This window comes from Eulemur rufifrons, chromosome 9 (assembly GCF_041146395.1).
Source record: "Eulemur rufifrons isolate Redbay chromosome 9, OSU_ERuf_1, whole genome shotgun sequence".
Taxonomy (NCBI): domain Eukaryota; kingdom Metazoa; phylum Chordata; class Mammalia; order Primates; family Lemuridae; genus Eulemur; species Eulemur rufifrons.
In genome coordinates this window covers 55876398-55901184 of record NC_090991.1, presented here as the reverse complement: position 1 = coordinate 55901184, position 24787 = coordinate 55876398, and the positions used below count along the sequence as shown (strand labels likewise).

General features: G+C 64.5%; 2 protein-coding genes across 5 annotated transcripts in view; one reads left to right on the top strand and one right to left on the bottom strand.

Annotated features, from left to right (window-relative positions):
- Positions 1-7280, top strand: part of CSNK1D (casein kinase 1 delta) — a 30503-nt gene extending 23223 nt beyond the window's left edge. The window contains exons 9-10 of one of the 4 annotated variants that reach the window (XR_011234914.1): positions 6238-6389; positions 7134-7280. Coding sequence is in view for 3 of the 4 variants with exons in the window: in XM_069483042.1 (XP_069339143.1) it covers positions 6238-6327 (90 nt within the window). In the remaining variant the exon portion in view is untranslated. Of the gene's footprint in view, positions 1-509; positions 574-1748; positions 4015-6237; positions 6402-7133 lie in introns of those variants that run through there. The other 3 variants (XM_069483045.1, XM_069483042.1, XM_069483044.1) reach the window with 3 other exon arrangements.
- Positions 7281-7313: 33 nt separating this feature from the next.
- SLC16A3 (solute carrier family 16 member 3) lies at positions 7314-10154 on the bottom strand. Its single transcript, XM_069483041.1, has 4 exons — positions 9838-10154; positions 9233-9376; positions 8313-9071; positions 7314-7597 (listed from the first exon to the last, which is right to left on the bottom strand). The coding sequence occupies exons 1-4, from the start codon at positions 10058-10060 to the stop codon at positions 7323-7325; spliced, it is 1401 nt and encodes a 466-aa protein (XP_069339142.1). The 5' UTR covers positions 10061-10154; the 3' UTR covers positions 7314-7322.
- Positions 10155-24787: the final 14633 nt, after the last annotated feature.

The window sequence follows — 24787 nt, the reverse complement described above, 5'->3', positions numbered from 1 at the left end:
CCTCTCTGGCCAAGTGGCATGGTGAATCTGTTTTTTTTTTACTTTGTGAGAGGAAACGCCTCATCAGTCCAGAATTGTCCACAAAGATGCCAGTTGTGCCTTTTGAGGCCTCGCTTTAATCCACACCCTGCCCCAAAATAAGGTCTGCGGCCCCAGTCTTCACAGTAGGAAGTGTGTCCTGCCTGTGTGTCCTGGGGCAGTGCTGTCGCCCCCACGTGTAGGGCCCTCAACGCCCCACAGCCTGCTGGGCGTCAGGTTCTCGGTGTGAGAAGAGCCAGGAGGGTCTGTCCTGTGCCCCGTCTAGAAGAGGAGCAGCCGCCACTCCCACTGGAGGGCCAGTTGTGAGAGGCCAGTGAGATTGTGGCCGTTCCCTGGGTGCCCCAGGTGGGCCTGGCTGAGGTGAGGAAGCCCGTCTGGACACGGGAGACGTAGGCAGTCAGGGGGCCGGGGCCTTGCGTGCCGGCCGGCTGGTGGGACGCTTACCAACAGCTGTCTTTTCCCCACCTCAGAATAGCATTCCTTTCGAACACCACGGCAAGTAGCTGCTCGTCTCCCGTCGGAAGGCGGCACTGGGTGAGTGTGCTCATGGTGGGCTCGGCAGGTGGCAGGCGCCGGGTGGGCTGGGAGCACCACCCCCCACCCCAACCCCGCCTGCGGGCGTGCTCAGGTGGGGCTGGGCTGCATGCCAGGTGCCGGCGAGGTAGAGTGAGGCTTCTTCCGCTTCGTTCTTCTCCTTGTGGGTCCAGAGCCGCTGCCATCAGCTGCCCAGTCTAGGGGGAATGCCGTGCATAGTCTCTGAGCAGAGTGACCGTCCTGCTGTGCCCTTGGCCCCCCCGTGGCCGCATTCACCGTGTCGGCGCGCCCCTTCTGTCCCTGGGTGCCGCGTGCAGAGCAGGAGTGCCGCGGTGCTGCCCTCGGGGCTGGCTACAGGTTGCCCCAGAGCACTTGAGCTGCCCGGTCTGGGGTCGGTGGAGCCGGAGAGGAGTGTGTGTCGTGCTCAGCTGAGTGGCGCCTCGCTTGGTGTTGGGGGCTCTGAGCTCTTGCTGCATTCAGACTTCTTGGTCTCCGCCTGTCCTGGCTTTTTTAGTCGTTTCTCTTCCTATCTCTCGTTTATCTCTGTTCTCATTTTGTGTTTCTTTTCAAACCTGGTCTCTGCCCAGCCATCTCGTCCACGCAGCTGTCGTCTGTAATGACCCTCCGGCCACAGTCACCCGCTCCCCCGCGTTGGTGCATGGCTGGGCGTCCACGCTGTGCTCCCTTCTTGTCAGTGATGCGGCCCTTGGTGGCTCCTTCCAGCAGGGGCTTGAGCTTCCGTCGGGTCTGGTGCCGCTGGGAGACCTGCTGTGGCTCTAATGCTGTGCGCGCTCTCGGAAACATGTTGACAGGAACTGCTTTTCACGTCTTCCCCCAAAGGGATGCCGTTTCCAATACGCCCAGTTACTTTCCAGGAAGGGAGGCTGGGAGCAAGTGTCCCTCCCGCTCGGATCCTCGCCGATGGCTGCCGAGGTGGCTCCGGGGTCACCTTGCCTGCATGCCTCATCCCCTTCCCAGCACTCGTTCAGAGCATGCGGCCTGGCCACAGAGGTCCCGTCTCATGGCCAGGGGTGCAGGCCTCCAGACGGGGGCACAGCGGCAGAGGTTGTCCCCTCCCTGCCAGGCTCCATCACTGTGGTGTCTGTGCCTGAGCGCCCGACTGGCCTGTCCCTCTGGCCTCACGCTGACCTTCTCCTGTGCTTTGGCTCCGACAGATTCCCGGTCGGGTGGCTTCCAGTGGTCTTCAGTCTGCCGTGCACCGATGAGAACTCTCCTTCTTGCTGTGAAGGGCAGACAATGCATGGCTGATCTACTCTGTTACCAATGGCTTTACTAGTGACGCGCCCCCCGGTCTAGAACCGAAGTGTTAACCGGGAGCTCTGCAGGCCACTCACCCAGCGACGCTCATGGGGGAAACAAAACACAAACTAAGCGGACAGACTCCAAGAGCTGCCATCACCGGGGCTGCCACCGAGGCCCCCCCACGGGAACTGAGTTGTGACGGGGCTGGGAAGAAGGCAGTGAGAGAGACTCAGACTCCCTCGCAAGAGCTGTCAGCCCCGCCAGTGGTGGTAACCTGTGCTCCCCGACAATTCCACTGTAACTACCAGTCTTCTACTTGGTTAAGACAGTTTTGTATCATTTTGCTAAAAATTATTGGCTTAAATCTGTGTAAAGAAATCTGTCTTTTTATTGTTTCTTTCTTGTCTGTTTTTGCGGTCTTATAAATAGATGTTGACTTTAAAGAATCCTGAAACAAAGACACTGGTTTGGAGTTTCTGTGTGAAGTGGAGTCAGGCAGGGAGAGGGGGTGCACATTGGATCTCGAGGGTGTGTGTTGTGTTGTTTCGTTTGTTGTGTTTTGTCCACTTTAGAGAGGAAGTTTCTCATCAGTTCTATGACGTGAGTGTGTGTGTCGTGGGACCTCGGCAGCCTGGTTTTGGCATCTTCCTCACTCTTGCCCGCTGCAGACTGAAATGCCTGCCCCGGGGAACCTGGCCGGCCCTCGGCGCGGGTGGAGGGTGCTGCTCCAGGCCCTGCGTGCTGTCCTCCCTGGGGAGGGGGCGGAGGACTCTGAGGAGCTTGGAAGCCGAGGCTAAGCCCCGGGAGACGGTGGGATGCTCCGAGAGTGAACGCTGCGTGCAGTTGTGGTTCGCTGGGAGAGGACCGTGACTCGAGACTCGTTGGGGTCGTGTGTGGTTACCCCAGTGGTGCTTGTTGCCTCACCGCCTCTGAACTTGGGAACTTTCTGAACAGCCTGTAAATACTGCCGTGCGGATTGGCTGTTAATCTGTGCTAACGCCTGTGTGCTCAACACCGTGGAGCGGGTCGTCCCCGCGGATGCCAAGGGTGTTGCCCAGAAAAGCTGGCGCGCTGAAGGGCATCCACCCTGAAGTGCCGAGAAGCGGGTGCCTCTCACAGCCTGGCCAGAAGCTTCAGGTCCAGGATGGGTGGGAGCACACACCTTGTGACCCTTGGTGGGATGGACGTGAGCCAGTCGGAAGTGAAGCAGGTGGGCTGAGTCTCACCAGCAGGAAGGCGGCCCCACGGGCTGGTGCCCCCCCACAGGGCTCGCGGCTGCTGATGTGCTTTCTTGCCTTTAATTTTGCAGCTGTCAGGCCGCACAGTGGCGACAGCCCGTGGAGGTGAGGTCTCCTGTCTCGGGAGTGAGGTGCGGTGTCTGCTCATAGCTGCTTCTGCCTTTCTTCCTGTCACCTGTGCGGGTGTTGTGTTTGGAAACGGGGCGTGCATTGGGAGCCGGGGACCTGAAGGTGTCCACCTTGGGTCAGCCCTGGCCCTGGGGTGCCGTCCTGGTGGGCCTCCCAGGGTGTGGCCCTTTGCTGTCCTGGCCAGACATCTGTCTGAGCCCCTGGGTGCTGCTTTCTGAATCCTGAGCTGGTTACTCTGTCAGCATTTTGGGGTGCCGAGCCTTGAGCGGGTGGGGCTGCGTGTCAGGGTGCAGGGGAGGCTGGGACAGGTCGGGGCAAGTTTGAGATGTGCTCTGTTGCCGAGCGCCTTCGTCCCTCACACTCCCCGATCCACGCGGTGTTAGCAGTGACCGCCTGTGTGGCACGAGCTTGTTTGTAAATACCCGTGGTCCCGATGTAGTGCCAGCAAGGCCGTGCAGGGCAGCCTCTGCCTCTGCATCCAGGCTCCAACCCGCAGTTGCTGGGTTGCGTCAAAGTGGACTCGCTCGAGTCCTCGAGGGTGTGTGGCTGTGGCAGTTCTCACCCAGTGTTTACCCCCACCCTCCTCGCAGGAAACTAGTTAGAATGTCTGTGTCGACCTGTGTAGTGGCAACAGTCTGCGCTGTGCGTTTGTGTCACCACTGTATTTGTGTACGTAAGAACTGTGTACATAATAAATTCATAATGACTTCTACCTTTCTTTCCTGCCCCTTCCATGTGGTCTTTATTTCGTCGGTTTGGGAGGTTTTGGTGTGTTTCGATCCACTGCATGAAAGCTGCTTTTTTGAGGATGGGCGTTCCCGTCTGTCCTCAGCCGAGTGGTGTCTGGGCCGGCGGAGCCGGCGGGAGGGCCGTGCCCGGCGGGGTTGGGTGGGTGCGGTGCGTCCCTCAGCCTCGCCACCTTTAGGGAATAGGCCCCCGACCTCTACGCGCTCTGGCCACCAACAGTGTGGTGCTGCTGGCGAATGGCTGCTTGTGGTTCCCTGTGTGGCGGCCCCCCGCCGTCCCGGGAGAGGTCCCTCCGCCCCTGGGCATGGCCCTCTGTGGCCCTTGGTCTGGCTCGTGGCCTTGGGCTCCCTCTGCTGTGTGAGTTGTTGGAGCACAGGAGTGGCCTCGTGTCAGTTCCTCTGCAGACCCCCCAGGGACTGGGGGAGGGTGTCAGCTGTTGGAGCGGGGAGGGGCCTGTTGCCTGGGCCTGTCCTGTCTCACGGACCGATCTGTGCTGATGAGCTGAGAGCTGGGCCAGGCAGCCTGCCCTCCCCTGTGCCAGGGTCCCCCGGCCACAGCCCTGCGGCAGGGCCCCACTGCCCCCCGCCCAGTGGAGGACGTGCTCTCTGTAGCAGTCACAGCACAAGCGGTCCTCTCTGGGCCCCACATGGGGGCTGCCGGAGCTGTCTAGGCACAGGGTGGGTTTGCACGTGGCCACACTTGGGCGTGTGCTGGAGGGCAGTTCCACAGCCATCCTGACAACTCTGTAGGTTCTGGGAGAGGGCTGGCGAGGAGTTCCCCATCCCTGCTCACTCTTCACTGCCTGGGACGGAGAAGGCGACACATGGAACCTCTCTGTGGCTGTGGGATGAGGCGCCACTGGCTGCCACACGGGCCCCAAGCTAAGCCTAAGTTCTAGCTCCCTCCTGGCCTCCTGTCAGGACGTGTGGGGGGCTGGGGGGTGAAGGGAGCTGGGTCCGGGTCTGGCCGGACCCCTGTCCTGAGGACGTGGCCTGGTCATGAGGGTCAGGAGCTTCCTCGCAGCCCTTGCTGGGCCCCTGCCTCTGCCCCTGGCTTCCCAGTGCGGCTGCTCACGTCTGTGCCCAGGTTTTTCTGCGAAAGCCCAGGGCGGACACATCCCTCTGAGATGCAGGGCAGGGGTCAGAGATGCGCCCCCCAGGCCTGACAGGCGACACGTGGTCAGGGTGCAGCGGCAGTCCGGGTGCTGGCTCACGGACCTCCTCCACACAGGCGTCCCCTGCGCCTGTGCTCCCACTGCCCTCCGCCCCCCAGACCCATGCAGAGGTGGGCGTGTGTCTACACGGGGCGTTGGAAGGAGCCTTCTTTGGCACCAGAACTTGTTGCAGGGGTGGGCGGCAGTTCTGCTCACAGGCCGTGCCACCTCTCGCAAGGGCAGGCAGTTTCTCGAGGACAGGAATTGGTCCTTTGTGGCCGTCTGGAGCCAGGAAAGTAGGCAGAGGAGACATCTGTGCGCCCCTCCCCTCCCCGAGTGGTGGGCAGTGCAGACGCTGTAACCACGCCGGGATGTTGCCACATGGCATCTCCGTGAAGGCCCTGCCCAGGGAGGAGGGTGGCAGAGCGTGTGGACCCCAGCTCCCGCCCCCGCCGCACAGCGCTGTCCTCCCAGAGCCTGCTGTCCTACCAGGGCGTAGTCTTAATCGTGACCCTCTCAGTCCCTTCAGTGTCCCCAAGGCATGACTTCAGGGGTCACCACGTTCCTGGCTGCTTTGTGGTGTGCCTGCCCCAGTGGGGTCTTGAGTGAGAAGGGCCCGGGGCCAGGCTGGTCAGGATGAGGGTGCAGCCAACACCCCACGGCCCTTCCGGAAGCCCAGAATAACTGCCGGGGCTTCCAGGACCAGCTTATACAGGGTCCTGTGGGCCAGGAGAGAAGGAATCCCGGCCTGTGCAGTCCCCTAAGGGGTTGAGGGCAGCTGGGGTGGTGCGTGGGCAGCGTGTGTATCCACCGAGGCCCACACTGCCTCGCCCATCCGTCTGGGTCATGGAGGCAGCTGCCGAGGACCACAGGCCTGTTAGCTGCACCGGGGGCTCAGCCCACCCTGAAGGCCTGGGGTCCCTGCCCTCCTCTCACGGAGTGAGGTCACATGCAGGCCAGGCTCTCCCGGGACATGCGGCCTGTGGCTGCTTAGCTGCCAACACCGCCTACCCAACCAAGTGCCTCCCCAGGGGCTCCCCACGGCAGAGGCCACCAGCAGTGCCCAAGCCTGGCTCCGCTGCAGGGCTGGGCAGGGACAGGACCTGAGACATGTGCTCTCACTTTTCATTGCAGAGGAGCAGGGACATGGCGTCTCTCCGGTTGCACACAGCCCGCCAGGGCGCCCGCTGCCGTCCCCAGCGCCCACGACGCACCACCTACTGAGAGCCCCAGCAGCCTCTGACCGGGCTCCCAGCCACGCAGGCTGCCGCCAGCCACCAGGGCAGGTGGGTGTGAGGTGCCCAGGGCAAGCCATGCTGGGCAGGGGCTTGATGGAAGAACGTGGGGAGTCAGCCCGCCGTGTAGCGCACTGCCCACCAACCAGAGGGGAGAATAAACAGAAGGCAGGAACATCCTCTTTTTTAAACACGTGCACAGTGAGCAGAAGTTACCTGCTCTGTCCCAGCTCGAGGCACACACAGCCGGGGCTCCCCTGCAGGTTTCAGAGACCAGCCCAGGCGCCGCCCGCGCACCCCTGGCCAGCACATGCTCCTTCCCTGCCGCATGAGTGCTCTGTGGCTGCTGAGCTCCCCCGGGTCGGCAGGGAGTGTCCTGGAGCAAACAGCACCGAGAAGGTGACGAGGACCAGAGCCACTCTGTGACCGTCACCAGGTCATTTCTTAACAGAAGTGAGATTCGGGGCAAACAGACCACAGAGAACACAGCTCCACACACTTCTAGGAAAGGCTCCTCCTGGGCCTCCTCCCGCACGGGTTTACTTCCCACCTTCCTCGGGTGGGCACTGGGAAGGTGGGCACGGGGCAGCACTGCAGAGCCCGAGGGTACAGGACGGGGCCCCGTGGCAGCGCCCGCCTGCCAGGCTGTCCCTGCCCCGCCCTCTGATTAAAGTCGTGTTGTCTCCGAAGCGTGGGTTTCTAGGTCCTTGAGCACAGCGGGCTCAGGGCTGGGGGTCAGCAGGCTGGGCCCCTGGCGCGGACGGCTCATAACCTCCAGGCTTGGCTTCACCACAGATCGGCTTTGGAATGACACGGTTCCCACTCCACCACCTCCCCCGCAAAACACTGCTCAGGTGACGACCCGCCGACCAGGCCCCCGGAGCCGAGCGAGGGCCCCGCCTAAGCTAGTCCTGTTTGTGAAATAAATACAAGCGTTGCCAGTCTCTGTACCTGTTCCCTGTGCCCTGCCAGCCTGCCCCGCCCTCACACGCTGGTTTCCGGAGTGTGCACGACCTCCCCGTTCCTCTCAGGCTCTGCTTTCAGGAAGTGCTCCACCTCCCGAGAGTCCACCCCCGTGTCCGCCGGGGGCCTGTGGAGCTTCTCTTCCTCTGCGGTCGCTGCCTCTGGCCGGGGCTCCCCGGGCCTCTTCCTGATGCAGAAGCAGTTGCCCAGCAGCAGCACCAGGGAGGAGGTGAGCACCTCGGCCCCCGCCAGGATGAACACGTACTTGTAGACGTGCGTGGCGTCCAGGAGCTTGCCTGTAAGAGGTCCCAGTTACCTGCTGCGTGGGCAGGTGCGGCTGCCAGCCCCGCCTGGGCTGTGTCCCATTGGTCTCTTGACATGGGAGAAGCCTGCCCGCGGGTCTGCCTCCAAACCAATGAGGACAAAGTGGTTTTGCCTACGCCACATGCGTCCCAGCCCGGGGAGGGGGTCCTCACCAGCTACTCCTCCCCCCTCCTCATCCCCAAGGGAGCAGAGACTTAAAGTCTAAAAATAGAAGTGGCTTAGAGGAGGGTTGGGGGCTTTGGTGGCTGGTGGAGTCAGCGCAGCCCTGTGTGCACAGCAAGGACCCTGGGACAGGGAGCATCAAGTGTGGCCTGGGGCTCCCTCCCATACCCTGGGACCCCCAGAGGCTGCAGGGTCACCTGGGGAGACCCAGACCAGGATGTGAGGCCACTTTTGAGGGCGGCACAGTCGCCAAATCCCAGACCTGCGCTCTTCAGTCAAAATCATTTTAAATTCCACTCAAGTATTTTGTCAGCCTTCAAAAAGAAAAGGAAAAGCCCCAAGTAAAAATCTGGCTGTTGGGGCTGCCTGGTGTGCACCTGCCCGTGGGTGGCGCCGGACCAAGCACCCCACCCGGTGACACCTGCGGGCCCCAGCGCCCCTCCGGCTCCAAGGCCCTGTTGGGAGATGGCTGTGTCCCCACCTCCAAGCAGGAGGGTGGCGCGAAGGGCCCCGGTCTGCACTCACCTCCTGACGGCGGCCCAATGAGCACAGCCACCGCCTCCAGCAGCAGCACGAGGCCAATGGCGCTGGAGAACTTGGAGGTGCCCACGATGGCCATGAGCACCTCAAACTGCAGGGCCCCCACCATGCCGTAGGAGATGCCGAAGAAGATGCAGAAGACCACCAGGCCGCCGTAGTCGCTGGCTGTGGAGCCCGTGAGGTCGGTGAAGCCGTTGAAGAACATGGCGAAGCTGAAGAGGTAGACGGAGTAGGGCCGCACCTTCTTGAGCCCCGTGAGGAAGCCGGCTGCGGGCCGCGCGAAGATGTCGATGAAGCCCAGGATGGTGAGCAGGAAGGCGGCCTGCGTGTCGGGGACTTTCATGTCTTTGGCGTAGCTCACCACAAACACAGGTGGCACAAAGAGCCCCAGCACCATGATGGAGGTGGCCGCTGCGTAGATCACGAAGCCGCGGTCCCGGAAGACGCTCAGGTCCAGCAGGCGCCGCGAGGGCCGCTGGGGTCCCGGCCCCCCGCCCGGCTGAGACGCCACCAGTGGCCTCATGAGCGCGGCGCACACGCAGCAGTTGAGCAGCAGGCCGCCCAGGATGAGGAAGCCGCCCCGCCAGCCGTAGTGGTCCTGCAGCAGCTGCCCCAGCGGGGACAGGGCACACAGGAACACAGGGCTGCCCGCTGCCGCCAGCCCGTTGGCTATGGGGCGCCGCTTGTTAAAGTAACGGTTGAGCATGATCAGCGAGGGCTGGAAGTTGAGCGCCAAACCCAAGCCTGGAGGAGAGGGGGCCGCAGGTGAGACCCCACCCTGCTCGAGGCCACCGTGTGTGTCCCCAGCTTGTGCCAGGCCCGGGACCAGGGTGCAGAGCACCTGCTGCTGAGGCACTCGGGGGACGCCCCTCCCAGCACCCGGGGCCCCGCCGGACTCCACTCACCAGTGATGACCCCTGTGGTGAGGTAGACCTGGATGATGCTCGTGCAGAAGGACGCGGCCACCATGCCCAGGGATGCAAAGAGGCCACCCACCAGCATGACAGGGCGGCAGCCAAAGCGGTTCACACACACGCTGCACAGCGGGCCTGGCGGGGAGGGGGGGGTGCCTGAGGGTCAGGGCCAGCCCAGGCCCACAGCCAGGCTCTGCCCCCTCCACGCCCCTGGGCCCCAGGCCTGGAGCTGGTCGCCTCCTGCCCCAGGCTGGGCCAGGTGCTCCAGAGCCCCCAGTGTGCAGACTGCGCAGACATGTCCCGAGCGGAGCGAAACCCCCACAGGAGACCCTGGCTGGCTGAGCAGGCCCTGGAGAGTTGGCTGTCCTTGTGGACCAGCGCGTGCGGCCTCGCCCCCTGGACTGTCTATAAATAGGACCGGCCTGCTGGCTCTGCCTGTTCCCGTCTCACAGGACATCCAGGCTTCACGGCAGGCCCTCTCTTGAGGGCCTCCCTCTGGGATCCCCGTGGACCTGGGCGACAGGCCCAACCATGCCGGGGCTCCCGTGGCCTGGCTGGCCTTGCGCTGAGCATGCCAGGAAGGGGCCAGCCCTCACCTGTCCCGTAGAGCATGGCAAGCAGGATGGAGGAGATCCAGGCCGTGTCACTGTAGCCGATCCCAAACTCGTGCATAAGCTCCTTGAAGAAGACACTGACGGCCTTGGGGAAGGCGTAGGAGAAGCCGGTGATGACGAAACAGCCGAAGAGCACGGCCCAGCCCCAGCCCCCGTCGGGGGCCTTGACGCCCGTGGGACCCTCATCGACCACGGCTCCTCCCATGGCCAGGAGGGCTGGCTCACCTCACCTGAGAGAGAGGAAGGAGCTGACTCAGCTGTCCAGCTGCTCACCTTGGCCGCAGCCCACACCTGGGGGTTGGCTTGGAGCCTCCACCTCTGGCCCCTTTCCCTCGTGCTCCATGCAGGGCCGGAGGGTTGGGGGGCGGCAACTGGGACCCTGTCCAGCCCCCGCCCTGCATCCTGTGCCCACACAGCTGGCTCTAAAGGGCAGTGGCTTTTTTGGGCTCAGCCTGGATTCAGGTTACCTCCGAGGAAGGCAGCCCCCGGCAGGGACGTCGTCTGGATGCACTTGCCGCCATGACCCGTCCTATGATTCTGGCAGCAGCCCGCACTCCCGTCCCCCCAGCACCTGGGCTGGTGTCTGCAGACGCTTCCCGTCTCAACCCAGGTGGAGCCCACCAAGCCTTGCCCTCCTGCCCCCAAGGGGACCCGGGCTCCCCAGCCAAGAACCTGAAGCCCAGGAAGGAAAGCTCATGAGATGAGGTGGGGCCGTTGGAGGACAGAGGCTGAGGTGTCCATGAGTGGGGAGGGTGGGGCCAAGGGTCGGCCACTTGTCCCCTCTGGCCCTCGGGGGCCCCCTCACCTGCCTGCTCCCTCACTGACTCTTCCTGGTAGAGCCTTGCAGCCCCACCTCCACCCCGAATCACCCACAGGCCATGGGGAGGGTCCCACCTGGTCCCCTAGAGCAAACTGTTCCAGCTCCCGGGGTGCGAGGAGGGGGCTCCCCAAGCCCCACGTCAGCCCAGGGTGCAAGTCCGTTTCTTGCACCGGGCGCTTCATCCAGGCGCTCTGCTCACCTGAGCCAGCATAGGCTGGAACGCTGGGGCCAGACTCCCATCTTCCCCGCCCCCACCTGGGACCCCCCCCCCCCGCCCCCCGCCAGAGGTCAGTCTGTAGCCTTGTGTGCTGCCTCACCAAGGACAGTGCCGGGCCAGCGTCCCAAGACCTGGGGTGGCTCAGTGCAGCCTGTGCAGCCTCCCCACCGGTGGTGGGCTGTGAACCAGCTCTTCGGGGAGAGAAAAGCTCTGGTGTGTAACGTCCGTGGATTCTGTGGCGTGAACACCACGCTACAGCCAATGCCTGAGAACTCCCAGCACTCCCTCCCCACCCGGCCGCCTCCGGCTTGCAGCCAGGAGCGCTGGCCCTCGGTTTCATAACCTGTCTTGGCTCCACCCCTGCCCCCTTTCCCGGGATCCCTCCTGCAAACGTGAGCAGAGACCCCGACCTAGCAGAGCCCTGTGGGTGGCTGTCTGCGTCCAAGGTGTAGCGTAACCCCGAGGACAGGGCCCTGCCAGGAGAGTCTGAGCACAGTTCAGTGTGGGAGGCTCCTGACAACGCCGCCTCAGCCCCTGCCCGTCCACCCCCACCCACCACAGGTGCTGCCCCTCCGGGAGCCCTGATGGACACAGTGGTCTGGGGGCTGTTTTCCGGGGGCTTCCTGGGTGTTCCAAGCAGCTGCTGCTAGTGCTGCTTGATGACCAGACCCCCAGGGACCGACCTTTGCTGTCAGGGTGATGACAGGACAGACACAGCCCACTGGAGCAGAACAGCCCTCCCTCCAGGCCCCCGCAGGCAGAGGCCCATCTTCAGAGCCTGGGCCAGGCCTGGGAGGCCACTTCTAAGAGACCCGGAGAAGCCCTTGCTTAGCCTGCCCAGAGCCCACCCCCTCCGCCACCCTAGTGGAGCCCGGGATGGGGTGGAAGGACCGTCCTCCCGCAGCCGACGCGCCAGGCGGGCACGGAGCATCTGCTCAGGTCTCGTCCACATCAGAGTTCAGAGTCCCCGAGACTGTGCAGTGGGTAACAAACACTGAAAAGCGTGTGCGCTTCAGGAATGCGCCATGATGCAGCCACGCCGAGGAAGCAGGGGGTCGTCCAGGGCTCCCGGCTGGTTTTAGGTGCTGGGTTTACAGATGTTCATTGCACTTTTTAAAATAAATCAAGTGGGCCGTGTGAGGCCAAGGAAACCACTTGGTTTCTCTCGAAGTGGGAAGAGAAGACCTCTGAGGCTCTCCTGGCTGCACCGGCAGTGCCTGGTGCTTGTTGGCAGGGGTGGCGGGGAGCAGGCACCCCAACTTTCCTAAGTCCTCATCCCTCTGCTCTGCCCACCCAGGCTGTGCCCACCCTGCGGGCAGGCGAGGGTATCTGGGGAGGCAGGAGACGCCGTGCCCCCTGAATCCAGGCCTGAGAGGACGGCAGAGGGTTAGGGTGGTGCCAGGACTCGGGCCGGGAGGGTGTGGCCTGTTCTGGGTCCTGGGTGGCCTTGGTGCTGCCACATAGGACTCTTGTGGGAGGGTAGTCTTCTGTGTCAAGGAGGTGAGTAGCATTTGGACAAGAAACCCCCAGACTAAGGCCCAGCATGGCCACGTGTCCCCACCTGGCCTGGCGTGCGAACCACACTTCAATGGCGCACCCCCCCAGCCCCCAGCCTGTAGACCAGGGGCTGACCTCAGCCAGCCGTCTGCCCGATGGCTTAGGGCTGTGGCGGGCAGGTAAGGTGTGTGAAATGTCAGGCCACCGTTCCCACCTCCCGGTGCAACCCTGGCATCCAGACAGGCCAAGCTGCAGAGTGGCCGGTGTTCCAAGGAAAGCCCTGTGGCTGCCCTGTTCAGACCCAGCACGGAAGAGGCTCCCACCGTGGTCCTCCATGTGTGGGCTTGGGGGGTTGGCATGTGAACCAGCCCCAAAATAACCTGGACTCTTGGCCCACAGATAGCTGATATCCCAGGTCGGGGTGCTTGGGAGAGCTGGTCCCCCAAAGTCCTTAAGGGCCCCCAGGACCCCAGGCTGCCGGCAGCTGAGCAGGGAGGTCCACGGCGGGGTGCACCGAGTCCTTGGAATGGCCCTTCCGGGAGGCCTCGCACCTGAGGGCCCAGTGTCCGTCCCAAACCAGGGCTCCTGCCAAGCAGCTCCCTCAGGGTCTGGGGCACAGGGGCCTGCTGAGGTCCCGGCCCCCAGGCCTGGGCTCCCACCCGGTCAGGTCCCTGCACTCTCCGGCACCACTTGTCTCCCTCTGCCTGCGCTCTGGACAGCCTGCTGCTCCGTGGTCTGGGCAGGAGCACCACCTGAGGCCTCCCTGCTGGGCTGTGCGCCTTGGAAGACGGGCCTTGTGCCTGGGTTCTATGCAGGGGCCTGAGCCCTCCAGCCCATGGCCTGTTACCTAACTGACTTCCTGTCCTTGGAGGGACAGGCCTTGGCCCAGCCTTTGTGGCCCAGGCAGGAGGCAGGGCAGGACTCAGCACATCGGGACCACGGCAACGGCCCTGTGCTGGCTACTGCCCGACCAGCAACAGTGGCAGCGGCCCAGAGTGCCGCATGCTGGGAGAGGCCTCCCTCTGAGTTCCGCTCACCCCTTCCCCTCCCCTCCGCCCCTGTTGTGCAAACAGTCGCCCAGCCTGCCAGAGGCCAGCTCACCTCAGCCCCACCCACCTGCATGCAGAGGGCGGGGCAGTGCGGGGGGGGGGGGGGTTCCGGGAGGGGTTGCAGACTGGCGGAGGGGGACCCTGGGCAGGGGTCTGCCCCAGGCCTGATGCTGGCTGGCTATGCTTGGACCCTCTTCACTGCCTGGCAGCCCCAGCACTCGCTGCAGCGACCCTGTGAGCTCAGGTCACCCACAGGGACCAAATGACACTTGGGCCCAGAGCCAGCCTCCCACCCAGAGCCACAGCCATGGCTGGGACTCCCAGGCATGCCCCCCCCCCAAGGATGGCAGGGTCTGTAACAAGAGGAAGGCTGTCTGTGTCCCAGGCAGGCTTCAACCCTTAGCTGCCACCCCACAGGTGGCCCTGGGGATGTTTTGGGGTCTGCTGTTGGTACCCCTTCTCTGCAAGGGTGCAGTCAGTGCCCTGGGGCCAAGAGGCAGTGGAGGACACCTCAGCCCACTCGACTCCCACACAGCCCCCCTGGGCTGCGGCAGGCTCTGGGGTCACACAACACCCCTCCCTCTGCCACCGCCACTCAGGCTCACTGGGGTAGGTGGGAGGGTGGAGAGGGAGAGGGCAGAAAAGCTGCGCCAGGGAAGGGGGGGACCCCAGGGCAGGGAGGGGGGACCCCTGGGCAGGGAGGGGGGATGGGCACTGGTTCCCACTGGTTCCTGCTTCCCAGCCCTGGGACGGGGGTGTGGGGAGGGTGGTGGTGGGACGGGCTGTGGGCTTGGGGAGAAGAGGATGCCCCTCCTGGCCGGCTGTGGGACGTGGGGGACGTGACCACACCAAGGGAGGAGCCGCCGCCGTATTGCCTACAATAGGCGCCACCCGTTACCGTATTTGCCAGTGAGCAAGAGGCCGCCTGGTGAGCTGGGCTCCGCAGCCGCCCCACACATGGTGGCACGGGACCCCTCATCCTGGCCTGGGGCTCCCCAGGGCAGGGCCCGCTTCATTGGCCGCAGAGGTGGGGCCTGTGGGCGCAGTTCAGGGCTTGGGAACCCGGAAGGCCAGGGGGGTCCGTGCTCTGGGGCCCCCGGGCAGCTCATTTCACAGATGGGACTGAGGCTGGAAGGTCTGCGCTCCAGCGGGCACCTGAGGGGAGGCTGTGAGGTCGCCCCAGCCCTGCCTGCTCCCGCCCCACCCCTGCACCAGGGCCAGTGCCCGGTGCCGGAGGCACCTCTGACGGATCCGAGCTACCACCCAGAAGGGGCCCCCTGGACCCTGGTGTTGCTCACACTTGGTTCCTTGCCCCAAGAGGGTGGCACTGGCCCCTCCCTCCCACATGGCCAGGTCACTGCAAGAGCCACTGTGGAGCCAGGGTCACTGCAGGCCAGAGGGTGGGACCCCACAGGCCCCTCCGCATACACACACTCCTTGACCACTGCCTGCTTGTTGCTGCCCCTCCAAACTGAGGTGTCCGTGCTCCAGTCAGTGAGGCCAGACAGCCCTCTGGGTGGCAGGCCCTGCCCAAGGTCACACGGGGTTGTTGCCCAGCCTGCCTTGGGACCAGGCCTCCAGCCCACCCTAGTCTCTATCCACACCACGGAGCTCTGAGACTTACCCCTGCCAGGCAGTGTCCTCAGAGCCCCTCTGGGGTCAGACCCCCGGTGCCCTCCTAGCACCCCTCAGTCCTTGCCCACCGTGAGCCCAGCCTCCCTGCTGCCTTAGGGATTGCCCTGTCCTCCCAGCACCAGCCAGACTCCAGGCACCTTTGGGCCTGTGCAGTGAAGCTAGGGACCCAGGACACTCCCAACACACGCAACACCCACCCCTACTCTCAGCTTTGGCGGGAGGCGTGGAGGAGGCCCTCCTGCCCCTTGCTGTCCACGCCCACCCAGCAGGCTGACGGGTCATCACTAGGACAGTGATCCTGTGAGCCAGGTGCCCTGAAGAGGCAGCTGAGTGCCTCTGGGACACAGAGGAGGACACTGGCCCCTGAGCTGCCCCTCTGTCCCACGCCCAGACTCCAGGCACCCCCAGTGGCCACGCCTGAGCCAGGGCTTCCCTTCCCTCTGGTTTGGCCGAGCATCCAGGTAGGCGCCTCATCAACCCACTTTCCAGATAAGAAAACTGAGGCCTGGGTCCGGAAGTGGGAGCCCATCTGAGTTTCTGCCTGGGGTGGCAGCTAGAGAGTACTCGGGGAGTCCAGCCTGTCCCGGAGGGGCTTCCCCACCTCTGTGCACCGGATCTGGGCTGTTGGCTGGCGCCGGAGGGTGTGGGTTGGTGAGTGTTCAGGGCGGCGGCGAGAAGGGAGAAGAGGTGGCAGAGGACTGCCGGAGGGCACCCGCTCGCCAGCGCCACGCCGGGACGCACGTGCTCCCCACTCCCTCGGGGAGGTGAGCTGGACGGCGCAGGGCGGGATGGGGGCCCGCAGCCCCACCAAATATAGCCCGGGCGCCCGGGCCGCCCTCGCTGCGGACTGAGCTATTTATACCCAGGACGTACCCAAGACCGGCGCCTGGCGCGGCCACCTCCGGGCCCAAGCCCAGCCCCTAAAGGCCGCCCGACGGATGGGCGCCCAGGCCGGCCCGGGAAGGCGAGGCTGGGCTCCCAGGGTTCGAGGGCGCCGGAGGCGCGGCTGGCTCCCTGCAGCCCTTCGGTGGGAGCTGCAGGGGGCGAGAGGCTCGTGCGTGCCCGGGGCGCCCCCGGCCCTGATGGGCCAAGAAGGGAAGGGGTAGGGGGAGCGAGAGCGAGGACCCCGCGGCCGCCCCCACGCTGGCCCCGTTCTGCGCATCCGGGCCGCGCCTACCTGCCTCCGCTCCGCCGCCGCGCCCGCCTCGGCTGCCGGGCGCCGCGCCGGGGGCGACTTTAAGTGCTCTGGTCGCTCGCGCGGCACGTCCCTCGCGCACGTCACTGCCGCCCGGCGCCGCCCCTGCGCGCGGCTGCCAGCCTGGCCCCTACTCCCCGACGGCGCGGCCCGCGGCCTGCACCCCCGCCAGGCCCGGGGACTCCCCGGCCAAGAGACGCGTTCCCCCACCGGCCAGTCCCGGCCCTCCGCGTCCTGGGGGGCCTCGCCTCCCCCAGACGCTGGGCTGAGAGTCCGGGCCGGCCGCGCCCCCGGCCACTCCGTTTCCCCTGCTGGGGTCTCCGCTCCCATCTTCCCAGGCTCCGGTTGGAGCGCGGCTGGTCCTCGTGTCCTCCGGGGCGGTGACCCCTCGCCCCACAACGCCTGGGCTGCGCCCTTGACAGAGGGGCGCGCGCACCCACCGGCGCGCATCCGCGGACCCGTGGGGTTCCCGCCGCCCGGTTCAGCTCCGGCCCCCCAGCCAGACCTCCGCTTCCTTCCTCCGCAGTGCCGGTGGCTTCTCCTGGGTCGGGGAGCGGCAGCCTGGCGCCCCGATTTGCGCCAAGGCCTCGTCCTCTCTGAACTTCCGTTTCCCCAGGTGTCTCTGCGCTCTGACCTTAGCCTGCCCGGCCGCCCCTCCTCTCTGCCCCTCCTCTCTTGTGGCCCAGAGCCGGGGCAGCCCCCCACCGCACCGCCAGCCCCCCGGGAGAGTTAGGGTGCCTCGGAGCCAGAGGAGAGTGCAGGCCCTCTGGTCCTTGGCAAGGTGCTTCGTGGTGCCCCATTTTTCTCATCCACAGCATGGAAATCCGGGGCACTCTGGGCGCTAAGTTGTGAGGAGGCTCTGGCGCCTGCGGCCTGGACCAAGCACAGCACTTGTCAGCACCCTCCAGACAGGGCCGCGGGAGCACTTTCCAACTAGCTGGCTTCTAAGTGACACCCACGTCTCCTGGGGCTAAAGAGGCCGAGGTATTGGTAACTCTGGACTTCAGCACGGAGATCCCAACATGCCCAGGATTGGGGGAGCAGAGTGAAAATCAGCAGAGGACGCCCCTCCAGAGGGCTGGGAGATGTGCCCATGCCCTTGGCTTCGGTAAAGGCACCATGTGGTGCGGGCCTGGGCCCCAGGGACCATCTGGAGCCACAACCTTCCAAGATGCCAAGTTCAGCAAGACCTTCTGCTCTTTCTGCTGGGTGTGGTAAGCCCACCCTCCCACCAGCCCCCGCCCCCCAAAAGGACCTTGGTGCTCACCCGCCCTCAAATGCTAAAGAAATCAAGATGGAAGCATGCACTTGGGCAAGGTCCCCTGGCCTCCAGCAAGTGTCGTGGGGGCCTTCAACCTGGTGGGTGAAGACGCCACTCAGTTGGCCTGTGCCCACCCAGGACAGGCGGCTGAACCCCCGGGATGTAGGGTCTCCTGGGATCCTGGCAGCCCCGCCCAGCTTCAAGCGGTGCCCTTGTCTTCCCCACAGGCTAGGGCTACACTCGATGGGGAGGGTAACAGGGTGGGTGACACCTTCAGGAGCTGCGGAAAGGAATCTGCCCCACGAAGTATCTCCTGTCTCTGGGAGGCAGGGGCATCACCCTCTTCAACTCAGATTATTCAGCCACTGGGCCTGGCAGCGCCGCTGGGGGGCGGTTAGCAGCTGAAGCCACCAGCAAGTCCTGCACGTCGCCTGGGGCTTGGGAGCCGACCCACAGCCCTCCCTGGGGCCTGCAGGTTCCTGGCAGGCGGGACCCCCCCTCAGCCCATCCCTGACCAGAGAGCTCAGAGCTCCATCGAGGCGAGGAAGGTGGAGCCGGGGGCCAGGGTCGCGCTGCCCCTACGCTCTCCTGGAGGCCAAGCAGGGCGCCCCTGCCGGGGCCAGGTCTTCCCCAGCTCTGAGACCTAGGAGGACCCCACGCACCCTTTACAGGAACCAAGAGCATCTGGGGTTTGGCCCGGACCCGGCATGCCCCTCAGGCATGGTCCTCCCTGAGTGTGGGCCCAACGACCACCCTGGCTGTCCACCCGGAGCTGGCGTGGGGTCTCTCCCTGCCCTCCTAGGGGCATGGTGGGGATAGGCCCATCAGCTCAGGCTTCCCCGCACCCACCCGCCCAGCAGAGGGGTCAGGCTGTGGGTTTTGCCTGAGGGTGGGGCTGGAAGACCAAAGCAGGGGCAGAGTGGTGGCTGGGGGGTCGGCGCTGCCTGGGCAAACAACCTGTTAATAAGAGAAAAGGCCAGGGAGGGGCTGGCGGGCAGGCCCGCCTGGGACAGCTTATGCCAGGGCCTCATCCTCAATCAGGCTCTGGTGGGGGCAGGGAGCCGTCTCCGAGAGCTCTGGCAGCCTGTAGCGTGAGGGGCCCTCACCTCCGAGGGCTTGGCTTTTAGAAAGGCCCCCTGGGGCCCGCACTGGTGGAAACTCCAGGCCCTGCCCTGGGACCCAGGTCTCAGGCGCCCAGGCTGCATCTGACACGGCCCCTGGGGCATGTGGGTGCTGGGCTTCAGGTTTCAGTTAAGGTGCTTTCAGGGGGGCTCCACGCCCTTCCCTGAGTGCCCCCTGGGTGCGTAAGAGGCAGGGTGCTGGTGGAGCAGGACAGGGGCAATTCCGTGGGGTGGGAGAGGGCTCGGGCGAGGCTGCAGCTCACTCAGGGTGGTGGTGGCAGGTCCAGTGACTGGCCCCCCACAGTGGGCAGGCGGCCCTTTGCTGAGGGCAATGTGGGGGACGTGGGCAGGTGTGGCCGTGCCTGGCGTGCAGCCACTTCTGCCCACCGCCCACTCTCCTTTTGTTCCAGGTTACGGCTACGGGTCCCTCCAGGCCCTGGAATGTGCCGGGGTCCTTCCCCATCCCCTCCCCCTAGGCTGAAGCCCCTCAGGATGTGCCTCCCCCTTTTCCAAGAGCGTTTTCTGTGGGGGGCTGGGCAGGAGAAGAGGCTGTACTCTGCCCGCCCCATCCCCTGCCCCGAGTGTCCCAACTCCAGATAGGAGGGGCCGGGCTCTACCTCTGTCTCCAAAACCGATCTTGGGAATGTGGAGAGGCTTTTCTGAGGGCTGCTGCAGCCGCCGCCCCCGGGAGGGTGGCAGGACAGGCCTCCACTTCCATCGGGGCTAGATTTCAGGCCCCAGGGATCCCCCACATCCTGGGCCCTCAGTAACCCCCCACTTTCCAGATCCCAGCTGGGTCATCCTGTTCTGCCCAAGCCTGGCTGTACCACCCAGCACCAGCTGCCACCCCGTGGGCAGGATCGGGCCAGGCCAGGCCAGGTCACGGGAAGGTACATTCCGGCCAAGCCATGGCCCTGCCGCCCTGGGATCACCAGCTGCCTTAGGACTCCCTGTCTAGGGGAGCTGGTGACACAACTGTCACAGCCTATCACTCCACACCTGTGGCCACACCCTCCCCCCTCCCCAGGCCCCGAAGGATGTGTGGAAGGACCCCCAGACTGGAGGGGAGACGCAGCTATAACAGAGGCTGGCAGATGCCCCCTGCTGGAGCAGAGCCTGGGCCAAGGACCCCAGGAATCTGTCCAGGCTCCCAGAAAAATAAACATTTTAACGTGGCAGCTGCCCAGCCTTCCAAGTGAGCAGCAGCACAGTCAGTGGGCAGAGGCAAAAAAGGGCTGGAAAAGGCCAGACCTTGGCCCAGCCAAGCATGACCAACATGCACTGCTGCCCACGGCACATGTTGGTCATGGGTGTGGGTGTGGGTGTGCGGGGGTGTGGGTGTGCAGGGGTGTTTGGGTGTGCGGGGGTGTGGGTGTGCAGGGGTGTTTGGCTGTGCGGGGGTGTTTGGGTGTGCGAGGGTGTGGGTGTGCAGGGGTGTTTGGCTGTGCGGGGGTGTTTGGGTGTGCAAGGGTGTGGGTGTGCAGGGGTGTGGGTGTGCAAGGGTGTTTGGGTGTGCAGGGGTGTTTGGGTGTGCAGGGACGTGGGTGTGCAGGGGTGTTTGGGTGTGCAGGGGCGTGGGTGTGTGGGGGCGTGGGTGTGCAGGGGTGTTTGGGTGTGTGGGGGCGTGGGTGTGCGGGGGAGTGGGTGTGTGGGGTCTTTGGGTGTGCGGGGGCGTGGGTGTGCAGGGGAGTGGGTGTGTGGGGTCTTTGGGTGTGCAGGGGCGTGGGTGTGCGGGGTCTTTGGGTGTGTGGGGGCTGATAGGTGTTCTGATGTGTGGTCTGAGGGTAGCAGCTTTCCTGGGCCAGCCCGGTCCTCTTCTCAGTGGCCTCTGGGCCTTGTCACCAGGAGACAGAACTGAGACAGGGCTGGTGCTGCTAGGACATTCGGAACTCGAGGCCAGCAGGGTGGTCGAGCGTCATTCCAAGGTCTGGCAATTGGGGCAAGAAGCATGGGGACCTCTCTGGACCCCAGTCTCCTGCTCTGTGGAGTCAGTGTGGCAAATCCCGCCTGACGGCTCTTGGGAGATTTTAAAACTCTGGTCCTCAGCTGTGGGTGGGGCCTCCCCTCCCAGCCACCCCGAGAAACTTCACAGTCCCTGCCGCACCCCATCAAGAAGCTCCATTGTCTTCCATCCCTCCAGCCCCATCGTCCTGCCCGGGGGGATGACGGCTGGGCCCAGGCAGGGGCTCCACGTTGGATTCCGAGTTCCTCAGCCCGTCCCTGCGCCTCCTCCTGCCCCGTACCCTGGCTCTGTCCTCGGGTCGGGTTGGGCCATGTCCTGGCCCTGATGGCCTGGCCACCTGGCCGGGCCTCTCCCACACCTGCCCTGGTGCCCGCGGCTGAGCTCCGTGTGGACAGGCATGTGTGGGTGCCCGCAAGTGAGTCCCCCATCTGCCCCTGGGAACTTCTTAGGGTCACAGCCTCTGCCCAAGGGTCACTTCTCCACCTGGGAGGGCTTGGACACCTGGGCGCAGGTCCCTTCACAACCTGGGACTGTGCGTGGGGCTCTCATTTGCCGTTGGGAAAGGAGGAGACGGAGCCTCGGGGGGCAGCGTGTGCAGCCACAGCACCCTGAACGCGCTCGGCCTCGTCTCGCCTCGGGAGCTACGCCGGTCGGGCCCGGTTAGTACTTGGCTGGGAGAGAGGCAGGACTCAACCGCAGACCCCACGTGGCTGTGGCCTTCCCCTGGGGGCAGGGAGGGGGCTCCAGCCCAGCTGGTGTGGCCTGCACAGCTGTGGGAGGAGAAAGCCCAGGGCCGTCCAGCGCGCAGCCTCCAGGTCCTGTCGGCCTCCCTGCAGCCTCGTGCCTTTGCATGTGTGCTGCCCTCTTCCTGGGCACCGGGGGCACAGAGGGCTTGAGCTGTCAGCTCTGGGCCACCGCGGGGGCTGGTGAGGCTGCCGTGGCTCCAGCACCTTTTATTGCCCCAGTGAGGATGACCAGGTGGGACTGGGCACTGGCAGCTCAGGGGCCAGGTGCACTACGAGGGTCCCAGGCAGGCACTGCGCGTGGCTGTCCCTTCTGCACAGAACTGTCAAAGCAGTGGTGTCCCCAGGCTTGGCTCTGGGGGAGGAGCTGGGCTGAGAGGCCCCCACCTCACCTGGGGAGACAGGTGCCTGGTGTCCAGGTGCTTCTTCGCCCACAGAGACTTGGAAACTGTATTCGTTTTCTGCTGCTACATGAGAAGCCATCCCAACTTGAAACAAGCCTTTATTGCTGTATCATCGCACAGTGTCTGAGGTCAGGAGTGGCTGAGCTGGGCAGTTAGGCTTGGAGGGCTGCGGTCAGGTGCCGGCCAGGCGACATCATCTGAAGGTCCAGCTGGGGCTGCAGGAGCTGCCTCCGCTGCGCACCTCGTTCCCACCACACCTGCTGCTGGGACGGCTGCTCGAGTGTCCTCACTGACACGGCCGCTGGCTTCCTGGCGCGAGTGACCCCAGAGAGCCAAGCCCAGAAGTCGGGACCATCGCGTCCACCCCTTCCAATTGGTTAGTCCCCAAGTCCAGCCCGTCCTCAAAAGCTGCAGATCGAGGCTCCACCTTCTGAAGGGAGAAGATTCAAAGTTTGGAGGCTCCGGAGGCCCCAGCCCCCACCCTTGACCCTGGGAGGGAAGGGAAGGGTAGAAGCTGTGGAACCAGACAGAGCTGCTATCAGGGCCACACCGGTAACCTCTGGGTCCCAGGGGGCGGCTGCCACTCCTTCCCAGCCCGGGAGCCTCTGGGCAGAGCTGGAGGGTGAGCAAAGCCCAGCGACCTGGGGCTGCCCCGCCCGGGCACCAGCTGCAGCCTGCGCACCTGCTCGGCACGCGGGACGCAGCCACGGGGGCCCCCTGCCCAGCTCCCCCAGTCCACTCCTGGGAGCTGAGGGGCAGCACGAGGCGCAGAGCCAGAGGCTCAGCCACGGCAGCTCTGCTCCGCGAGGCCTCAGGGAGGAGCCTGGGGCAGAAGGATGCCGTGGTCGCCCATGTTCTGCACGGCCAGTCGTGTCTGAGCCTCAGGTGCGAAGCTGGGTGCGGGCTCGGATGTGCAGTAGGACCACATTCTTGTCCACAGAAAACACGTGCACAGATGGAGCAGGAGGACATGGCCCACACGGACCAGATGAGGCTACAGGACATTTCTCCTTGACAAGCTCCTAAATCTCACGCTTTTCCTGCAGGGACACGGATTACTTGTTCACGCCTCTTTTTCATGGAGTGAGAGTCACAGGACACACGACTACCATAGAGGGAGCGACTCTGGCCCTCGCGGTGTTGTGCAACCCGGGCTCTCTCGTTTCAAAACATTTTCATCACCCCATAAAAACATCCTGCCCCAATGAAGTAATCACTCCCTCCCCGCCCCGCCCCCGTCGACCCTCTGCTCCCCGTCTCTGTGGCCCTGCCCAGTCGGGACATTTTAACAGACAGAACCATGCGGCGCGGGGCCTTTGTGCCTGGCCCCTTTCAAAGAGGAGAGCATCACCAGCATCATCCTCGCCACAGGGGGCATCAGCCTCTCCCTCCCCGTGGCTGGCACCGTGGACACCACTCATCTGTTGGTGGACGCTTGATCGCTCCCACCCTTCGCCTGCCATGAACATTCACGCACAAGTGTTTGTGTGAACAACTGCTTTCGTTTCTCTTAGGTACATGCCCAGGCGTGGAACTTCCGGGTCATCTGGAAATTCTGTTAAACTTTTGAGGAACCGCCAAACTGCTTCCCAAAGCAGCTGCACAGTTCTCCGTTCCCCCCAGCAACGTGTGAGGGCTCCAGGTTTTCCACATCCTCACCAACACTTGTTATTTTCTGTTGGTTTTTTTTTGGAGGGGGGGAGTTTTGTTTGTTTTTCAGAAATGGGGTCTCGCTATGTTGTCCAGGCTGGACTTGAACTCCTGGGCTCAAGCCATCCTCCCGCCTCAGCCTCCCGAGCAGCTGGGCCTATAGGCTCGCGCCACCACACTGGCCTATTGCGTGTAGAGTTGTTTTTTTTCGTGGTGTGAGACGGGAGCCTGACTTCATTCTTTCGCACGTGGCTGTCCAGACGTGTCTGCACCATCTGTGGAAATCACAGTTACACCAGCGTGGGCCTCACGGGACAGGGGCCTCCCTGTGGGGCCAGAAGTTGCCCTGGGACCCCCTTCCTACCCCTGGGGGGAGTGGAGCCCTACCCTAGCCCTTGTACCCCACACTCAAGCTTGGGGCCCAGGGGCAGGGAGCAGGCAGCAGCCTCGCCTGGGCACGGGGAGAGGGAGGGGCACAGGGCCCAGCACAGCCCATAGAGACACCAGCCAGCTTGGTAGCAGGTTGGGCAGGTGGGCTGGTGGGTGGGGATGCTGCCCTGTCCTTGGGGCTCAGCCTTTGGGCCTGGAGGCTGGACAGGGAGTAGCCTGAGAGTTTGGGTTCCCCTGCCCCCACCTGCTGTGAAGGACGGCCCCTGCCCTGAGGCTCCAGGGTCTCGGCTGCTATTTTTCTCCTTGCTCTAATCCACCCACCCTGTGTCCTGCCCCCGCCCCATCCTGAGCTTCCTCTGCCCTCCTTGGAGCCCGTCTAGGCCCTGGGTTCGTCCTGGGGGGGCCTTGCTTCCTTCATACCCCCTGTACCCCTGCCCCACCCACCCCCTGACCTCCTGGGTGGCACCCTCCAGGCCCCGGGGTCCCTGCTGCCATCCTCTCTTCTCTGCTGCCCGCAGGCCTGTCCTTCCTCAGCCCCCCAGGCTCGGGGGCGGGGGGCGGTGGGCTGTTGGCTGTCACCTGCCCTCCCTTTACCTCTGTCCCCATCGACACAGTTGAGGTGAACACGGGCAGGCTCAAGGCATCCCAGCAGGACTGGTGGCCGTCAGCACCCCGAGGCTGGCCGGGAGGCCCAGGGAACAGGCCTGCGGGTGGCGACTGCACAAGGAGCCTCCCCTGGCCGGGCGCGGTGGCTCACGCCTATAATCCCAGCACTCTGGGAGGCCAAGGCTGGTGGATCGCTCGAGGTCAGGAGTTCGAGACCAGCCTGAGCAAGAGCAAGACCCCATCTCTACTAAAAATAGAAAGAAATTATCTGGGCAACTAAAAATATATATAGAAAAAAAAAATTAGCCGGGCATGGTGGCACATGCCTGTAATCCCAGCTACTCAGGAGGCTGAGGCAGGAGGATCGCTTGAGCTCAGGAG